The sequence below is a fragment of the Microcebus murinus genome, chromosome 26, assembly GCF_040939455.1.
Source record: "Microcebus murinus isolate Inina chromosome 26, M.murinus_Inina_mat1.0, whole genome shotgun sequence".
In the NCBI taxonomy this organism is placed as follows: Eukaryota; Metazoa; Chordata; class Mammalia; order Primates; family Cheirogaleidae; genus Microcebus; species Microcebus murinus.
Genome location: NC_134129.1, coordinates 1672273 through 1693121, shown reverse-complemented (window position 1 = coordinate 1693121; position 20849 = coordinate 1672273). Strand labels below are relative to the sequence as shown.

At 39.7% G+C, this 20849-nt stretch overlaps 2 protein-coding genes across 3 annotated transcripts in view; one reads left to right on the top strand and one right to left on the bottom strand.

The window, feature by feature from the left end:
* Positions 1-6610, bottom strand: part of G3BP2 (G3BP stress granule assembly factor 2) — a 77812-nt gene extending 71202 nt beyond the window's left edge. Inside the window, exon 1 of the mRNA XM_075997837.1 lies at positions 6467-6610. The gene's annotated coding sequence lies outside the window, so the exon portion shown is untranslated. The remainder of the gene's footprint in view (positions 1-6466) is intronic.
* Positions 6611-6736: 126 nt separating this feature from the next.
* Positions 6737-20849, top strand: part of USO1 (USO1 vesicle transport factor) — a 63111-nt gene continuing 48998 nt past the window's right edge. Inside the window, exons 1-4 of one of the 2 annotated variants that reach the window (XM_020284250.2) lie at positions 6737-7046; positions 16881-16967; positions 17049-17113; positions 20588-20664. In XM_020284250.2, coding sequence (XP_020139839.1) covers positions 6981-7046; positions 16881-16967; positions 17049-17113; positions 20588-20664 — 295 coding nt within the window. In that variant the 5' untranslated portion in view covers positions 6737-6980. The remainder of the gene's footprint in view (positions 7047-16880; positions 16968-17048; positions 17114-20587; positions 20665-20849) is intronic. The other variant, XM_012744544.3, reaches the window with a different exon arrangement.

The following is a 20849-nucleotide window of genomic DNA, read 5'->3' as shown; positions in this document are numbered from 1 at the left end:
CATAAAATAAATACCAAAATACCAGTGTAGTCATTTTGCTCTGACCCAGATCCAAGAAGCAGACCTAGATAGCAGCACCCTCACAGCAAGGAGCCCAGCTGCTGCAATGACCTATAGAGTCCTTGCAGTCTGAGCTTTTTAGGAGTCGCTAATCACATACTTAAGAGAGAGGGAGCACTTCTAGGACTTGGGTCTGGGTCACTTTGGGTCACACACACTGTGTAGCCCTGCTCTGGAAAGGCCATGCATGTTTATGAGTATGGGGTGGGGGGTACGTACTGGAGAAGGCAACTTCAAGCTCTTCTAGCTCTTTGTACTATGCACACTAGTGTGCTGTTTGCAAGATTCTGGGTAAGACAGCAGCAGGGAACAGAGTCAGGCCAAAGAGAAGACTTCTCTCTTTTGCCTCTCTGTGCTTATGATCTCTTCTCACTTTTCATCTCTGCGCATGGACTCCCAAGCTATTGGCAGAGAATTATGCCCACACCCACCTCCTTCTTTCCTCAAACCACCTGCCTAGGCCAGTTCTGGACCCTCCACCTTACATCTGCAAGTTGCTGAGCCCACCCTGATTATCTGCATAATCTACTCACCAATCACAGGTCATTGGCAATTTATAGCCAATTTCACTAAAGAACTGGAATTGGGGAAGAAGAGGATCTTGGAGGTGTAGGCTGCATTGAAAAGTTCTGGCCCACGTCAGCTACCATCTGCTGGCCTGGAGGCCCAGTCTGCCTGGACAGACTATACTCTGATTTCAAAAGACAAACTACCCTGCCACCCACCCCCTGTTCCCTTAGGCCATCATCTCAGGCAAATGAGATAGATCAGCTGCAACTTGCTCTGGGACCATAGCTTGCTGGTGCAGGTGGCGATGACTCTATAAATCATCTTAAGTTCCCATGGAATCCTGCCAGCAGCCAGTAACGTGAATTTCAAAGGCTTTGGTCTAGTTATGGAATAGGACAATAAAGACTTCAACTCCATTCTGCCTACTCAGGCCCTGCCTGTTCAGCTAGCTGGGATAGGGTGGGGGTTGGTATGGAAGCAGGGAAACAATGGGTGTTGGGAGGTAATAGTCAAATTTTGTTCATTAAAAAAACAAACAAAACTGTCCTTTGGACCAGGTGCAGTGGCTCACACCTGTCATCCTAGCACTCTGGGAGGCTGAGGCGGGAGGATCACTTGAGCTCTGGAGTTCAAGTCCTGAGCATGAGCGAGATCCCATCTCTGCTAAAAGTAGAAAAATCAGCAGGGCTGTCATGTCATACACCTGTAGCCTCAGCTATGTGGTATTTTTTATTTTTGAGGCAGAGTTTTGCTCTGTCATCCTGGCTAGAGTGCAGTAGTGGCATCATCACAGCTTATTACAATCTCAAACTCCTGGGCTCAAGCAATCAATCCTCCTGCCTCAGCCTCCTGAGTAGCTGGGCCTACAGGAATGCGCCACCATGCCCGGCTAATTTTTTAAAAAAATTTTTCTGTGTGTGTGTGGGGTGTCTCATTCTCAGCTCAGGCTGGTCTTGAACCCCTGACCTCAAGTGATCCTCCCACCTAAGCCTCCCAGAGTGCTAGGATTACAGGTGTGAGTGACCACACCTGGCCACATTTATTGTATTTTCTTAAAAATGGAAAAAACATCTGGATAATGAGCCCCATTATGTAGCTGCAGAAAAAACCAGCAAGCAGAGTAGAACCCAGAAATAGTGAAAACCCAGGTCCTGGAGAAATTATTTTGATACCCAAGATTATGCCACATCTGAGGTAACAAACTTTTCAGTAAGATAAATCAATGAAGTTGGAGTTGAGTACTATTACAGGGCAATATCTTTAAATGTTGTTATGAAATTGAAAATACATACCAAAGATGATCTAGGTCTTCACTCTAACCTTTACTGATTACTATGTTTCAAATAGTAAGTACTATAATATTAGAAATAATTAGAAATAAAATCAGAAATATTATTTAATATTTATTTTTTATTTTTTAAAGAGACAAGGTCTTGCTCTATTGCCCAGGCTGTAGTGCAGTGGCATGATCATAGCTCACTGTAGCCTTGAACTCCTGGGCTCAAGCGATCCTTCTGCCTTAGCCTCCCGAATAACTGGGACTACAGGTGTGCACCACCATGCCAGGCTAATTTTTTTTTTCCATTTTTTTAGAGACAAGGTCTCGATATGTTGCCCAGGCTGGTCTCCAACTCCTGGCCTCATGCAATCCTCCCACCTCAGCCTCTGAAGTCATTGGGATTACAGAAGTGAGTCATCATGCCTGGCTCCTTAGAGATACTATCTAATAAAATTGTAAAAACAACCACATGCGGTAGCAATCATTGTTCCTTTCTAAAAGGGTAGAGCAGGAAGCCTGGACTCTACAACACATGAAACACCTCAACTATTCCAAGTCCTTGCCTTGGCGAAATCTATAATTTCCTAAGAGAAGTAGCTGTCCAACATTTTAGCCACTGAATTTTTTTGTTAAACGAAATAGGAAGTAATATAAATGAATAAAACTAATGAAATGGAGCAGGATGGGGGCCCACAAGTCTCTTTCTTGTCCTCTCATCTTCCAAGGAATTCCTAGGGCTTTAAAAAATATTTGGGGCTGGGTGCAGTGGCCCATGTCTGTAATTCCAGGGCTTTGGGAGCCCAAGGTGGGAGGATTGCTTGAGGTCGGGAGTTCAAGACTAGCCTAGGCAACATAGCGAGACCCCATCTCTACAAAAAAAATTAGCCAGGCGTGGTGGGGTGCACCTATAGTCCTAGCTACTTGGGAGGCTGAGGCAGGATGGCTTGAGCCCAGGATTTTGAGGCTGCAGTGACCTATGATCAAGTCCCTGCACTCCAGCCTGGGCAACAGAGTAAGACCTCGTTTCCCCTGAGAGGGGATTTTAATAAAGGGGTTTGTTCTGTGAAGTTTGGATTTCTTGACGTTGCAGGTTCTCCACCCCTGGAGGAGATGAATCCAGAGATATAAGAGAAGGGCCAGCTTTCTACCTAATGCACAATGATTGTCTTGAGTGTAGCAGAGAGGCAGAGCAATGTAGTATCTAAGAGCACAGGCTTTGGAGCCAGATGGCCAATTTTTACCCAGCTCTGACGCTTTCTCGCTATTAATATATGACACTGGTCAAGTTACTCTCTTGACCTGTTTCCCCATCTGCAAAAGAGGGCTAATAAAACTACCCCCTTCACAGATTTGTTGTGAGGATTATGTAAGTTATTTTAAGTAAAGCACTTTGAACAGAGTCTCGCAAATAAAGAACACTGTGTGTTTGATACTATTATTAATTAGTCATGAATTTTGACTGCTGCTTCATCATTATCAATTTATTTTGCTGCATGTTGTTTGTATAATTGATAGTAATGCATAATTATGTCAATAATGTTTTCGAACACTGATTTTCCAGTAATCAGTCTTTAAAAACCTGTAGAGGATGTATTTCACACATAAAATATCATTTCTACTTCTCCTAAGCAGGTATAGACAACACTCCACTCCACCATCTACCCCCAAATAAAAAGTCTTATGTAATGATATCTCATTGTTTTTGCTGAAGGAAATAAGAAAAGATGGGAAAGAAGGCCACTGAAAAAAGCAATTTTAAAAAATGGACTTCAAGCTTATGAATTTTTAGTTGCTCTGTTGTCAGGTTTGGTTTAAGAAAAGAAAAAAAATCATTCTTATTTACTCCAAATTTTGGATTATGTGTATTTTAATGATTCATGGCATTCTTATCCTGAATGCTTTGATTTATGAAAGTCACACGTGTGTGTAACGGTGCAAGTCAGGCAGTCACAACTTTTTCATTTTTTTTCTCTTCCTTTATTTAACAAACAGTTTTTAAGCATCTACCATGTTAAAAGAATTACGCTAGATAATTAAAGGGTACAAACAGGAATAAGACACAGTCCCTGACTTTTTTCTACAAAAACAGTGGAAGTGGAATAATACGTAACCCTCTTCCTCTGAAATAAGGAGTCCATTTCATGGTTGTTCCATGGTGACAGTGCCTTTGCTTCCCTTTCAGACACTGACTGCAGGACAAACTAGCCACTGCACCCTTTCTGCCTCCCCTTGAGGCTGGAGGTAGCGAGCAGCTTCACAGTCTCAGATACCAGAGGAAAGACTGCAGGCCGTGGGCAACTCCACCCCCATCACCCAGCTGTCCATCTCTCCCACCCACACTCCCTCCTGCTCAAGTGATGCTGTCAGGGAAGAAACAGGTCAAATAAAGGGAAAAGTCACAGTAAGCTGCTGTGACTGTACTCACTACAGGATGGTCTTCTACTACAGCCCCAAAGTTTAAAACAAAACAGGAAGGACACAGCGGGACGCGTTGGCTCACGCCTATAATCTTAGCACTCTGGGAGGTCAAGGTGGGAGGATCACTTGAGCTCAGGAGTTTGAGACCAGCCTGAGCAAGAGCAAGACCCTGTCTCTACCAAAAATAAAAAAAATTAGCTGGGTGTGGTGGCATGCACCTGTAATCCCAGCTACTCGGGAAGCTGAGGCAGGAGGACCACTGGAGTCCAGGAGTTTGAGGTTTGCAGTGAGCTACGATAACACTGTCCTCTACCCAGGGTGACAGAGTGACAAATAAAAAAAAACAATAACAAACAAACAAAAAAACCAGGACATTTGACAAGGCTGGTGTCTTAAAACTACTTTGCCAAAACGTCAAGGCACTGAGTTTTATTACCAAGTCAGAGCGGTAGTAGACGCCCATGAGTCTGCTCCCTCTCAGAGCCTCATGCGTGGTGACAGGGTAGAGTGGGGCTCAGAGAGGGGTAAGGCGTAGGGGCTGAGTGAGGTTCTTTGCACACATTACTTGGTAATTAAAATTCCGAGTATTTATTGGTCACTGTTTTTAGGCTGCAATAAAATGCCCCCATGGAAAATGTCTGCAGCAAAACGTCAAGTGTCTAGTTTTAAAGCACAGGACAATGCTTAGCGTGCAGTATTTCTGGCAGCATGACCCCACTATTCATTCTCCAGGTCACTCAGGCTTAAAACCGTGGCACTAGGAAATGAGCGTTCACCGTGTGTGTTCTCTAGAATTCCACTTTACAGATGAACAAAGGACTTCCTCCTCAGCATAATATACATATATTCTTTCAATGATTTATTCATTTTTCCATCAATATCACCTTTTATGAGACAGTGGTAAGCAACAGAGATATAAAAACGAATAACATAGTCTTGTCCTTAAAGCATTTAGTGAATGCCCCCCCATATAGAGTATTAATAAATGTAAAGTGCTAGCATATTGATATGCATCTGGATTTCAGGAAAAGCTTTCAGGAGATGATGCCAGAGTTGAGTCTTAAGGAATTAGCAGGCATTTGCTTGATGAAGAGAAAAAAGGAGAAGGGCACATCCAGGTGTAACAGAAGTGCCCAAAGAGGGGAAGGCAGGAGCCAGATCATAACAGGGCTTTATACCAAACTACAGAGTTTAGATTTTGGATAAGAAGAGGACTGACATGCATAGATGTTTTGTTGCTATTAAGCTCACCCAAGGGTGGACTTGAGAATGGACTGGAGGGAAGCCAGGGCTGAATGCAGACAAAGTAGTTAGGAGGCTCTTGCTGTAACCTCAGTGAGAAATGATGAGAAGAACATAAATTATGTCACAAGGAGAGAAGATGGAGTGCAGAGGACCTATTTGAGAAATGTTCTGCAAAATAGAAATGATAGGACTTGACTATCAATTGGACATGTGAGAGTGGAAGCCAGAGTCCAGGATTCTTCCCAGCCTCCTCTTCCCAGCTTAGGCAATTATTTGGATAGTGGTACACTATAGAGCATAGCAGGGCACACAGTAGAAGCATATTGACTTTATTCCTTTAAAGGAGACAGGGGAAGATGATGAGTTCAATTTTAAATGCTGAATCTGAGACTTGTGGGGGAATCCAAGAGGAGAACGGTGTGTGAGCCAGTTAGCTAACTAAACCCTGTGCTTCTTAGGCTTAAGAAATTTACAAGACTGTTCCAGAAGCATGTGTACCTGGCAACCTCACTGCAAAAGAAACAAGCACACTGATTAGAAAAAAATGATATTTTTGCATGTTTTTAAAAAAAAAAATCACTGAAAATACAGGGGCTGAGAATTAGTAACACAATATTGTTACTCGCTGCCAAATTGACATTGCAGAACAATGTCGTCCTTCAGTGAGCTAAATGCAGGATTCGATGGGTTTCCTCCGCACAACACCTGAAAACAGCAGCGTACCTGGTATTTAGAAATAGGAATTCCTTCTAGCAGGTTTGAAGAGCAAGAGCTGAGAAATGCGCCCCCCAGTGGCCGTGGGATGAAGGGGGTGTCTCTAGCACCCTTTTTTTTTTTTTACCACCAAACAAAGCCCTGTAAAAAAATGCAATTTACCGGGATCAGAAGGCCACGACGCTTGCGCTATTAAAACGCAAAACCAGACGAACCCTCCGAGGGGCTGGGACCCCTTACCTGTCACGTCGGCCGATGGAAAAACTTCACTTTTCGACTCAACGAAATGAGACCCCGGATCTGATAGTGTGCAGTCAGTCCCTCTCGGCGACAGCTAGGAGCCCCGCCAGCCTGCAGGGCCCGGCTCCGACCACGTGGGCGACTGCGGCCAGCAGAAGAGATCCGCGAAGGGCGGGAGCAGGGGGCGTGTCCCTGCGGCAGGAGGCGGGGCTGCGCGGTGGGCGGGGCCTTTGGCGGAACCTGGCTCCGGGGCTCCTCTCGCCTTCTCTCCCCTTTTGCCTTCGCCCTTCGAGCCGCCACGTAATGCCACGTCCCCGCGCATGCGCATCTCGGCCCGTGGTGGCGGCTGTTTCCGGCCTTCGGGGGCTGGAGCGGCCGCAGAGCAGGCGACCGAGGTGGCGGCGGCCGGGGAGCGCCGAGTGAGGGCTTGGGGGCCTAGCCCTGCGGATGCCGGGGGAAGTGGGCTTCTTTCCTTTCCGTGAGGAGCCGGTCAAGCCGGTCGCGTAGCTGCAAGATGAATTTCCTCCGCGGGGTCATGGGGGGTCAGAGTGCGGGACCCCAGCACACAGAAGCTGAGACGGTGAGGGGACCGGGAAGGCTCCGGGCTCGGGCGGGGGCGGAGGACTTGGGGGCCCAGAGGTCACCTCTCGCGCCCCATCGTAGACTGGGGCTCCCCATGCCGCCTTTCCCTTTGCCTGCCTTCCTCTCCTGAGACCCCGGGGTGGTTCCTTCAGGCCCCCGGCGCGGTCGGGCTGACAGCGGCCGCGCTCCGCAGGCCCCGCGGCTCGGGGCGAGGACGGTGGTCTGCGGGCGGTGCCGCTTGGGAAGGGACGGACGCCGCGCCGAGGTGGCCCGACCTGTGTCCCACGCCACTCGGGGCCGCGACCGCTCCCCGCTCCTCCCTGCTTGTCTTTCGCCCGCGTCTCCACTGGCCCAGAGGAGTGCAGTGAAGTCCTGCTTTGGGGGAAGATTGCAAGGTTTAAAAACCCAGCTGTTGGTTGAGAGCGTGTTGGCTAAGAATAAAACGATATTCTTTGGGGGCACAAAGCCACCTGCTCCTGTCCCATCAACTGGAAGGACAAGGTCGTTGTGCTTGGTTTTATGTTAGTTCAGATCCCGCTTTTTGGACTCACTCAAATTAGTGCACGTCATTTGGCAAAAACCTAGTTGGACGTAGTTGGGATCTTTTGCGCTCTGGGGAGACATCTCCCGCTTTTCTGCCTGAATGACACGATTTGCAATGTCATTTAAAAAATTGTTAAGCTACTGGAAAACAGTATTTGATAGTTGCTTAGATTTTAGGTTTAGGATAAACTTATTTTGAAGTTTGCTTAGTGTCTAACGGAACTAAGGACGTAAGACTTTTTTTAAAAAAATAAACTATTTGAGAATAATTTCAGGTTACATCATAGTGACCAGGTATGACGTTTTAAAGGTAAATTTTGGATAGTAGTCGTGGACGCAGCTTTGTTACTGGGAATCTGAAGTTTTCAAAATAAACTTTTTATTTGAGAATAATTTTAGATTACATCATAGTGAACAGGTATGACATTGTAAAGGTAAAACTTTGGATAATATTCATAGACATAACTTTGTTACTGGGAACCTAAGGTGTAATAATAGTAGCTTGAGCTCCTACTTTATGCTAAGTACCGAGCTGAGTTCTTTATATTCCATGTTCTCCTTTAATCCCTAACTACTCTGCAAAATAAGTGATGGTATCCTCACTTTACAAATGAAGAAGTAAGGCTTAGAGGAGTGAAGTAACTTGACTAAGGTCACATTGCTAGTCATAGAGCCAAGATTCAACCTATGTGTGCCTTACTCTAAAGCCTAGATTTTATTGCTGATCCCCATATTTCAGTGCTTATCTGGGAATTTGGGAAATTTATATAATATTATTAAAATTAACTATACAAGTCTAGATTAGAATTGTTTAAAGCAGAAGTTTAAATCTGGTGACTGTTTCCCTCATTTGAAAATCAAAATAGCTCACACAATATTTGGCTTCACTTGTGCATTCTCACTTGGGAACAGGGTGCCCTGGTGACCCTGTTAGAAGACCATGTTCTCTCCAGATTACCATAATCACAGGCCACCTCTTCAGTTCTTGTTCATTTATTTTGTCTAATATTAGTGTTTGAGACACTAGGCTTTGAAGTATGGTTTTATTAGAACTTGCTTTGGAATTAGACCTTGATTTGACTCCTGGCCTTCCACCTCTGATTGGATTGGACAGGCAAGAGATGGCTAATACCCTCTAAGTAAAATGAGGAAAGTACCTGCTCTTCGGGATGTAGTGAGGATTGAGTGAGATAAGAAATAGAAAGAGGGCTGGGTGCGGTGGATGGCTCACGCCTGTAATCCTAGCACTCTGGGAGGCCGAGGCAGGCGGATTGCTCGAGGTCAGAAGTTCGAAACCAGCCTGAGCAAGAACGAGACCCCATCTCTACTATAAATAGAAAGAAATTAATTGGCCAACTAATATATTTAGAAAAAATTAGCCGGGCATGGTGGCGCATGCCTGTAGTCCCAGCTACTGGGGGCGCTGAGGCAGCAGGATTGCCTGAGCCCAGGAATTTGAGGTTGCTGTGAGCTTGGCTGACGCCATGGCACTCTAGCCTGGGCAACAACGTGAGACTGTCTCAAAAAAAGAAATAGAAAGAGCCTGGCACTTAGTAGATGCTCAATAAAGGGTAGTTTTTACTGTGGATGGTTTAGGTGGTTTAGGTAGTTTTTACTGTGGATGGTTTACCCTTTCTTTCTCTTTTTTTTTTTGTTATAGTTGGCCTTGTCACAGTGACTTCTATAAAAAAAACAGGGTAGAATTTATCACAGAGTGTAGGATTTTAAAGCTGGAAAGCCCCTTGTAGTTCCTCTTCGTTTTACAAGCACAGAACACTAAAGCAGCTTGTACAGTATTGCAGAGTTAGAATTAGAACACTTTAATCTTGCCACTGTGAATGGAACAGCATAGTTTTTATGTCATTTCAAAATGAAGTTTGAGTATCCCTTCTGTATGTTGTATATATAAACTGAAAAGAAAGTTGTTGTTGCCTAACTTTGGAAAGTAACTTGGAAAAGTAATTTGTCTTCTGAAATTTTCCAAAATTGGAAAAGTACTTTGTCCTCTGAAAAGAATTCATTTACTCTGAGTTACACTATGAATAAAACTTGTTTTATCACCTTATTCCGTCAGGAAGTATAACAGGTATAAGAGACCATGGGTCACTAATTTAGAAGTATTTATAGAGCATCAATGGAGTGTGTAGTACAGTATTAGATGTTTTAATTGGTAATTTGATGTGGCCTGGATATTTAGTATTTTGTGTTTTCCATTTTTTCAAAATTAACTTTTTTATTGTGGGTTTCCATCTTTTTTGCTTTTCTCATTTTTTCCCTCTTTTGTCTAAATTCTACCTGTCCTTCAAATTCATCATCAGTGTCTTCCCTAATCTGCACCCCCCACTTCTTTCCCCTACCACACTCCAGATACTCTTTCCTCTCAGAGTAATTTTGTCTTTTAACTAGACTGTGCATTTCTTATGCTTTCTACCATACATGCATATCTTATTCCTTCTAGACTTGTAAAGTGTCTGTAGGGCAGGGTTCGTATGTATTTTAATCTGTTTTTCCATAGTAGTAGATGCTCAATGAATATTTCTTTTTTTTTTTTTTTTTTTGAGACAGAGTGTCACTCTGTTGCAGGGGCTAGAGTGAGTGCCGTGGAGTCAGCCTAGGTCACAGCAACTTCAAACTCCTGGGCTCAAGCGATCATCCTGCCTTAGCCTCCCGAGTAGGTGGCGCATGCCTGTAGGACTACAGGCATGCGCCACCACGCCCAGCTAAGATTTTCTATATATTTTTAGTTGGCCAATTGATTTCTTTCTATTTTTAGTAGAGACGGGGTCTTGCTCTTGCTCAGGCTGGTTTCAAACTCCTGACCTTGAGTGATCCACCTGCCTTGGCCTCCCAGAGAGCTAGGATTACAGGCATGAGCTACTGCGCTTGGCCTCGATAAATACTTCTAAAATGAATTAATATAGTTTTATTTGAAAGAAATCACAGATCTGAAATCATAGCAACCTAACAAATTATTAGGATTGAAACAATACTTTTTTTTTTTTTTTTTTTTTTGAGACAGTCTCACTTTGTTGCCCAGGCTAGAGTGAGTGCCCTGGCGTCCTAGCCTCCCAGAGAGCTAGGATTACAGGCGTGAGCCACCCGCCCGGCCTAAAACAAAGACTAGGAGTCAAAGTTCTCAAATGATTGAAGTCAATTGTGTCAAACTTTTTCTTAAGGGATTTTTTTCAGATTTATTAAATGCTTTGACTGCTTTTTTGCTTTTTCTTATTGAACTTAACTATCTTCTAAAGTGTGAGAGTAAAAAAAAAAAAATAAATAAAGTGTGAGAGTAATATTGATTGTACAATACCTAGCTTTTCACACTCTTAGAGTAACTTTGGACTGGTATTAAGATGTTCTTCAGAATCAGTCAAGTAGTAAATATCTGTCTGTATCATAGAATAGTCAATTCTATAAAGTACTCGATATTTTAAATTCAGAATTTCATCCATATTAAACTTAGAGTCATGTGCTTTAAAATTTGACTTCTCTTTTTTATTTAAAATAGAGAAAGACACTGATTTCTGATGATTAACACCTCCTTAGGCTTGACATAATTTGCTTGGTGCAAATACTATAAACACTATTATAGCAAAAATCCCATTCATGCTTTTGTTTTTTGTGGGGTTTTTTTCTAGACCACCAGGGACTACTCATGCTATTGTATGCTCACATGCGCTTAGCTGTACATCTACCTTCCAACTAGTACCTTTTTTAAAGCTAGTTTCTTGAAAATGCCAAAAGAAGTGTTAACAACATTTGATAATAAATCATAGGGATGTTTTCTGTTCTCAAGTTGGATCCTGAGGCATGAAGGTTGCTAAAGTCCAAAAAAAGTATACAGAACTACTACACTGTTATGATGTATCTTTTTAGATCATACTTTGATCAGCTAGCTGAGAAAGCAAAAGGGCTAACAAGTACAGACACAGCTATACTTTCTTTTAATAATAATCATTAAGGAGTGTGGGTTTAAATTTAGACATAGTTTTGGTTTGGTCAAGCACATTTTATACCATGTTACTATAAAGGTGTAGGCCAAAACTCCAATTTGGGTTGATGTTTTATATTCTACATTAATAACCAGGTCAATGTCATAACTGGAATGTGTTTTCTCATTGGCCTGTCCTGCAATAACAGTGTCAGAGAAAACCATAATAATTTGTTTTGATCACTTCCATATCCAAGCAAAGATGCCTTTTTGTACTCTTTTGAGGTAGTGTCTGTTCAATACTACATGGCATTTTTGAAAGTTAATTATGTAGATTATTTAGGGTGATTTATAAGAACTGGAATCATTTCAATTTTAAATTGAAATGATTTTTCAATTTAATGAAAATTTAATGATCCTAGCATTACCAAGGTCTGATCCAAAAAATTTGAATAGATATCCTTGAAAAAAGAATTTTGTCAACAGAGAAGTGTGATGTGTAATGATAAAAAACAAAGCAAAATACACACTTATAATCAGTAAAAAGAAAATAAAAAAACAAAACAGAAACCTCTAATGTTTATACAAGATTTGATAAGCAGGCACTGTGTTATATTTTTAAAATGGAGATACAAAGTAAGCTGTGTTTGCCAAATTTATTTGACCAGATCCTTTTTTTCCCTCCAGGAAACTTTGTGGGTCTAGAATTTTGAAAAACATACTTAGGGAAAAATTGTCCTGCAGGTCATATAAATCCTGATGTTGTATGGTTTGAGAAGTAATTGTAATCACTCTTGAATCTTATTATCTTTTAGGAGAGGCTATAAGAATTTATTATAAATTTGTTGACAGAAGTACTGTTTCTCTTTTTTTGTGTGTTTACCTTTTATTATTTATACCACTTTGCATTCTGCTTTTTGTCTATAGTAGATACAGAAAATTTATGCTTATTATTTTTATACCTCAGGCAGGAAATGCCATAAATTTTGTTTGTGTATTCACAAAGTTATTCACCTTTTATTTGAAAACTTGTATAGTGTTAGATTTCGAGATGCTAACATTTATGGTAGAGTATTTGGTAGATTTTCTTGCTTAAAAGGACGTTCTTTTGAAAAACATAGTTCATTTCTTGGAGAAATTATGGAGAATAAGTGAAGCAGTCTGTTTACCTTGGCTGACTTCTAGGTAATTCTAATGGAAATGGATTGTATTGGATTTATTGGATTTGTCTGCAAAGAGACTTGTGTTTGACTTTGTAGTGTTCTCACATCTTTTTTTAGATTATTATAATTTAGGTCATCTGAAGATAAGATCAACTTTTGCTTTTTTTTTGAGACAGAGTCTCACTTTGTTTCCCAGGCTAGAGTGAGTGCCATGGCGTCGGCTTAGCTCACAGCAACCTCAAACTCCTGGGCTCAAGTGATCCTTCTGCCTCAGTCTCCCAAGTAGCTTGGGACTGCCGGCATGTGCCACCATGCCCGGCTAATTTTTTCTATATATTTTTAGTAGCTCAATTAACTTCTTTCTATTTTTTAGTAGAGACGGGGTCTCACTCTTGCTCAGGCTAGTTTCAAACTAGCCTTGAGCAATCCTCCCACCTTGGCTTCCCAAAGTGCTAGGATGACAGGTGTGAGCCACCGCACCCGGCCCAACTTTTGCTTTTTTTAGGAAGGCTTTTCAGTTAGAGGGTTCCATTTAAAACAAATTAAATTTCTGGTTCTTTTTTTGTATTCTAAAATAGTAATTATTTTTTTATTCTATTAGAACATTATTAATGAATTAACTATAAGCATGAATTGTTTTTTAGTCCTACAGTAAATAGTCATGGTTAGGGAAGTTCTGTTTTAGGAAAGTACAACTATGTTTTAAGCTTCGTGAAGGCAAGGGCAAAATTATATCATAAAATTAAGTTAGAATTAGATATTTATTGAATAAATGATTGAATGGTTAGAGTTTTAATTGCATTCCTGTACTTCATTTTGCAAGTCAGTTAAGTAGTTACTGAATACTCAAAAAAGAGAAAAAAGTACTTTTATTAGGAATTGTAAGAAAATACTACAGACTATATTAATGCTAGTGTCCTTGAAGTTTTAAGTGTACCTTCACCATCCTAATTCTATGCTGTCTTCTTTTTTTATCCCTTTTGGTAATTTTTCATTTTCACATTCCTCATCTCAATTTTTTCTTTCCTAGTCACTTTTGTATTCCTGTTGCTTCTTTTTTGGCACTATTGGATAGCAAGAGAAATTTTGTTAATTGACAAGTTATTATAATTCTAATTATGCCCGATTTACCAGTTGTCAGTGGAATTATTCGTCCTTTTCACGTTTCACTTGGTAGGTGGAATTGTGAATTCCTGGCAATTGCTGAAAACAAAGAAGAGTACTGATACATGGTTATTGTGTGAGCTGCATGGTGTTATACATATTTTATTAATTGGGTTTTTCATCTTTTTATTATATAAAATGGCAAACAATACTAGTAAATTTTAAATCCTCCTTAATCGCCCATCTCTGATTTCAGTTCTCTTTCCAGAGATAACTACTATTCATTTGGTATAAATCCTGCTGGACCTTTATGTAGAATCATGCCTCCATGTAATATAGAATTATATATTTGTATGAACATATTCTTTTTAAAATAAGTGATACACTGTTTATAGTGTTTATAGCTTACCTTTTTCCTTGATGTGTTTTGGAGATCTTTCCATGTTAAAACAGATAGAGCATTTTATTAATTAAAACTATTAAACTATTAAAAATACCAGATTTGTAGTTACTTTTGTTAATTACACTGTACTCTTTTCTAGTAGACTGTAAAGGTTTTTGATAACAGAATCCATGTCATATTCATCATTGTGTCTCTCAGGGTACCTAATACCTAGTTGATGTAATGTGAATTAGTTGAAGAACTTCTATTTCTTAAATTTTTTTCTATTATCAACCCTTTCTGGTCCTTCTAAATAAAACTAACTCTGGGTCAAATTTTACTCAAATATATTTCTTTTCTCTTGAGAACTGTTTTTTTGTTAATGTATAGTGTCCTGTTATTCAATACAAGGGTCACAAATTCAATTCCAGTTGGGTAGAATCAGTGAAGCAGGTATGGTCAGAGAAGAGAGCAGAGGTCCAAGGTGGAACTGGAGTCTGCTTATCCTTCCTTGAGGATGTGGCTAATGCTCAACCCCAGCCGGTTGTCACCTCCTGAAATGTGGGCTGCCATAGCCAGTTTCATGTGGTAGGCAAGCACTCGAACTGCTTAGCTTTGAATCCCATCTCACCACTTAGTTGTTTTTTGTGTGTTTTTTTGAGACAGAGTCTTACTCTGTTGCCTGGGCTAGAGTGCCGGTGGCATCAGCCTCGCTCACAGCAACCTCTAACTCCTGGGCTCAAGCAATCCTCCTGCCTCAGCCTCCCGAGTAGCTGGGACTACAAGCATGCGCCACCATGCCCGGCTAATTTTTTCTATATATATTAGTTAGCCAATTAATTTCTTTCTATTTTTTGGTAGAGAGTGGGTCTTGCTCTTGCTCAGGCTGGTCTCAAACTCCTGACCTCGAGCAATCCGCCTGCCTCAGTCTCCCAGAGTGCTAGGATTATAGTTGTAAGCCACTGCATCCAGCCACCACTTAGTTTTATAAACATGTACAAGTTACTTATCCACTGTGCCTGTTTCCTCATCTCTAAAATGTGAATAGATAGTAATAGTATATATAACAGGGTTTTGTGAAGATTAAATGACTTTTTTTTTTTTTTTTTTTTTGTGACAGAGTCTTGCTTTGTTGTCCAGGCTAGAGTGAGTGCCGTGGCGTCAGCCTAGCTCACAGCAACCTCAAACTCCTGGGCTCAAGCAATCCTGCTGCCTCAGCCTCCCAAGTAACTGGGACTACAGGCATGCACCACCATGCCCAGCTAATTTTTTCTATATATATTAGTTGGCCAATTAATTTCTTTCTAATTTTATAGTAGAGACTGGGTCTCGCTCTTGCTTAGGCTGGTTTCGAACTGCTGACCTCGAGCCTATCAGAGTGCTAGGATTACAGGTGTGAGCTACTGTGCCTGGCCCCAAATAGGTTTTTTAAATAGTAAATATTATATTTTATTACTTATTAGGTAACATTGAGTATCATTAAAGTGTTCTAAATTTTGAGTGTTAAGTAACCTTAGAGTTCACCTAGTTTATCCTTCCATTTTGCAGATGATGAAACTGACTTAGATTGTATTTAAGGTACAGTCTATCCTCATTATTTGTCAATTTCTTATCTGCAAATTTACCTACTCACTAAACTGTATTTGTAATCCCCCAGTCAGTACTTGCAGCACTTTGTAATGGTTATTGATGAATGCAAAGTGCATTGGCTCACCCAATGCACACATCCCAACTGAGGTCAAACAAGGTGATGCTCTGCCTTCTTGTTTCCACTCTCATACTGTAAACAAGTCTATTTAGTGGGTTTTCACAGTCTGTTTAGTGGGGTTTTTTTTCATTTTTGTATTTTTTTGTTGGGGATTTCCCTATTAAAAATGGCCCACAAATGTAGTGCTGTTTCTAAGCACGAGAAGGCCGTAATGTTCTCTACAGAGGAAGCTTCATTCAGACATGAGTTATAGTGCTGTTGGCCATGAGTTCAATATTAATAATCAACTATATGTATTAAATAAGATGTCGTTAACAGAAATACACATAAAACAAGGTTTTGTATTGATCATCTGATGAAAATGTGATCAGAGGCTCTCAGGAAACTAACCTGGAATTTCCCTTAGGAGTGGTGGTTTAATATTTGCTAATTCAGTGTTTGTGGTGGCTTTATAGAACATAACTACTACAAATAATGAGAATCAGTTGTATTCATAGAGCAGATGAATGATAAGTCAATCAGGTAATCATTTTAGAGCAGGTAATAGAAGAAAAGCAAGGTCTAATATATTCTGGAAATTCCTTTAATTTTTTTTTTCTCTTTAGTTATTGAAGCAATAGTAAAAACATGCTTATTGTAAATAATCCAAATCAGTATATAATCTAAAATTGCTTCCTTCTCTTTCACAATCACCAGGAGTAATCTGTAATAAAGTTTAATGTGCGTTCTTCCAGAGTGTTTTCTTTGTATTTACCAATATGTATAATTATACAAATGAGTTTCTTTAAAAGAGTGGAATAATTATATTCTGTTTGATCTGTATAATGAGATAATAGTACTACCTAAATAGATATTTAGATTTGTGAGAGACTGTTTCTACAGTGTCCCATTTGCTGATTTTTTTTTTTTCAAAATTAGATGGTATAAATTTAGGGGATAAAAACTTCATGGTTTCTTTTTTCTTTTTATTCTTTTAATGCTATTTTATTTTTCCATGGCAGATTCAAAAGCTTTGTGACAGAGTAGCTTCATCTACTTTATTGGATGATCGAAGAAATGCTGTGCGTGCTCTCAAATCATTATCTAAGGTTTGTAACACTTTATAAATTATTAGGTTTCTTAAATTAGATGTTAGTTGCTTTAATCACATTTTCCCTTTTTATGTGCAGAAATACCGCTTGGAAGTAGGTATCCAAGCTATGGAACATCTTATCCATGTTTTACAAACGGATCGGTAAGTCTCTGTTTAATGATTTTTCTCACTAATTTTTCTTGAACTTTTAATTAATTTGTTTTAGAGTCAGCATCACTATTCCAGAAGTTATTAACATATTTAAGCTATTAAGTTTTACTTTGAGTTGTCATTTCCATAAATATTTATTGGACACTAGATGCAAGCCACTGTTTTGAGCATTAGGACAGACATATAAAAATGAGATGAAGTAAGTTCTGATTAAAGACTTGAGATTTTGGCCGGGCGCGGTGGCTCACGCCTGTAATCCTAGCACTCTGGGAGGCCGAGGCGGGCGGATTGCTCAAGGTCAGGAGTTCAAAACCAACCTGAGCGAGACCCCGTCTCTACCATAAAAATAGAAAGAAATTAATTGGCCAACTAATATATATATATATAAAAATCAGCCGGGCATGGTGGCTTGTGCCTGTAGTCCCAGCTACTCGGGAGGCTGAGGCAGGAGGATCACTTGAGCCCAGGAGTTTGAGGTTGCTGTGAGCTAGGCTGACGCCACGGCACTCACTCTAGCCTAGGCAAGAAAGCGAGACTCTGTCTCAAAAAAAAAAAAAAAAAAAGACTTGAGATTTTGAGTTTCAATTGGGCAAATGGATATTTGGATATTCACTTACATATACTATATTTTAGTATAATATAATATACAACATATTATATTAACATATATATAACATATTATGGTATATCAGTTATCCAGACTTGCTTTTTTAGGGAAAATAAACTGCACTAATAAGAGTGATAATGTTAAATCTAACATTAATGTTAAATCTAATAATGTTAAATCTAATCATGTCTTAAGAGAGAAACCATTCAGCCTATTTTTAACTCTTTAAAAGATTTTATCTCTGTCTTTGGTTATAATAACTATGCATGGATAGCTTTCAAATCTTACCTCTAGTGGGATGTCTTACAAGGTTTAGCTGTTCATCAGACATTTCTACCACGTCAGGATCTCTCATAGATATCTTAAATTCAGATTGTTCAAAAGCTATGTTATCTCTGGTCCTCCTGCTCCTATCTCCTTGCTGCCTCTTTCACCTACTTGTTGCCCTGAGTTCATCCCAGTCAGTAGCACCTTTACATTTAAGCCAGAAACTGGAGGATTCTTGTTGAACTCATCCTTCTTAACCCATTGTTCCTTCACAGACCAAAACACAGCTGGAATCCATGATTTTCTCTCCATTTCCTTTATTGACTTTAGTTCTGGCTCTCTGTATCAATCATTTAAACCACTTTCATAGTCTCTGTTTTAGTTATCTTTTGCTGTGTAACAACTTACTTCAAAAGTTAGTGAATCAAAATAAGAAATATTTGTTATCTCAGTGGATCAGGGACCAGGAATTGGGGAGTGGCTTAGCTAGGTGGGCTTAGGGCCTTCTGAAGTTGCAGTCAGGACATCAGCCAGGTCTGCAGTTATACAAAGGTTTGACTGGGGGGGGGCTGAGGGGTCTGATTCCAAGATGGCTCACTCACATTGCTCCTGGCAAGAGGCCTCAATTCTTTCCCATGTTACTCTCTTTAAAGGGCTGCTTGAGTATCCTCATGATGTGGCAACTGTCTTTACTAGTTCTAATAGGTTTTTTTTACTAGTTCTAATTTAAATGAATTCCTTAAGATTTTCTATATACAAGATTATGTCATCTGTGAATAGGTATGGTTTTACTTCTACCTTTCCAAACTCTGTACCTTTTATTTAATATTCCATTTTCTTGCATATTTTTCTAGCTAGAACCTCCAGGTCAATGTTGGATAAAGGTGGTGAGAGGAGGGGGCATCACTGTCTTATTCTTTATCTTAGGGGGAAAGCATTCAGTCTTTCACCATTACATACGATGTTTGTTTGTAGGGTTTTCATAGATGCCTTTAATCGTGTAGAAGTTCTTTTTTTTTTTTTTTTTTTTTTTGAGACAGAGTCTCGCTTTCTTGCCTAGGCTAGAGTGAGTGCCGTGGCGTCAGCCTAGCTCACAGCAACCTCAAACTCCTGGGCTCAAACGATCCTCCTGCCTCAGCCTCCTGAGTAGCTGGGACTACAGGCACGCACCACCATGCCCGGCTAATATATATATATTAGTTGGCCAATTAATTTCTTCCTATTTTTTTATAGTAGAGACAGGGTCTCACTCAGGCTGGTTTCGAACTCCTGACCTTGAGCAATCCACCCGCCTCGGCCTCCCAGAGTGCTAGGATTACAAGCGTGAGCCACCGCGCCTGGCCTAGAAGTTCTTTTTTACTACTAGTTTCTCAATAGTCTCTTAAAAGATGCTCCTCAAAATTTCTCCAAAAAAAAAAACCAGTAAATAATTTTTTTAAAAATCTACTTTATTTGATATTTATGTCCTCTGGTTGTAATCCCCTTTGATACCACATGTTTATTTATATTTATTAGTCCTAATGACTTTTTCATATTCACTAATCTTTGAAACCTGTATCTCACTCTTGCTTTCCCCTCTAAATGCTATCATCATTTCATATGATTTCAAATTTTGTCTGTGAACAACTACAAAATCTTATACTTCTTGATTTTATAAATAGTATATGTTTATCATAGGATTTTTTTAAAGAAAATAATGTGTAGAGAAGGGAAAAAAACTAGTAGTCCAACTGGAAATAACCCTGTTATGTTTGTGTGTGTATACATCTATATATACAAAATATATGTGAACATCTACACATAAAATTAACTGAGTTGTGCTAGTTTTGCTGGTTTTAAAGTTGGGTTTATTTTTTATAAACTTATAATGTTTTAAAATATATATATAGACACAGACGTATATACATATATATTTTACTAAATGGGATCACTCTGTACATAAATTTTTGTATTCAGTCTTTTTCCACTTGACATCCTATCAAGAGTTTTTTTTCAATTACCAAGTCATTAAATGTTCTTTAAAAAGACATTCTTTTTGCCGGGCATAGTGGCTTATACCTGTAATCCTAGCACTCTGGGAGGCCGAGACAGAAGGAATGCTTGAGGCCAGGAGTTTGAGACCAGCCTGAGCAAGAGTGAGACCCTTTCTCTACAAAAAATAGAAAAATTAGCTGGGCATGGTAGGCCCAGCTACTCAGGAGGCTGAGGCCAGAGGATCTCTTGAACCCAGGGCTTTTGGGTTGCAGTGAGCTATGATGACAGCACTGCACTCTAGCCTGGGCGACAGAGTGAGACTCTGTCTCAAAATGAAAAGCAAAACCAAAAAGCATTTTTTTCACTACTGCATTATATGTATGGATTTGCCATAATGTTTTCTTTTATTATTGAACATTTAGTCTATTTCTAATTTTTCACAATTATAATAAACCTCTACACATTTTTTATAGTTTGCAATCTGATGTTTTCTTAGAATAGGTTTTAGAAGTGGAATTTATGTCTCATGTGGTCCTGTTAAATAACTATCTAAAAATAGTCATAACAGTTTACACTCTAACTAGCAGTGTAAAAGTATAATAATTTCTTTTTTCCAGTTCGGATTCTGAAATAATAGGTTATGCTTTGGACACACTATATAATATAATATCTAATGATGAAGAAGAAGAAGTAGGTAAGTTCTGAGTTATTTTTACTGTCTTTTCTGTACATAAAATTAAGTGGGTTACACTAATTTTGCTGCTTTTGAAGTTGAATTTATTTCACAAATTTATAAGATTTTTTCTAAAAGACAAGTTTAGTTCTAGAAAAGTTTCAATTATTCAATTTAGAAAGTACTTTTCCTTGACATTAAGTCCG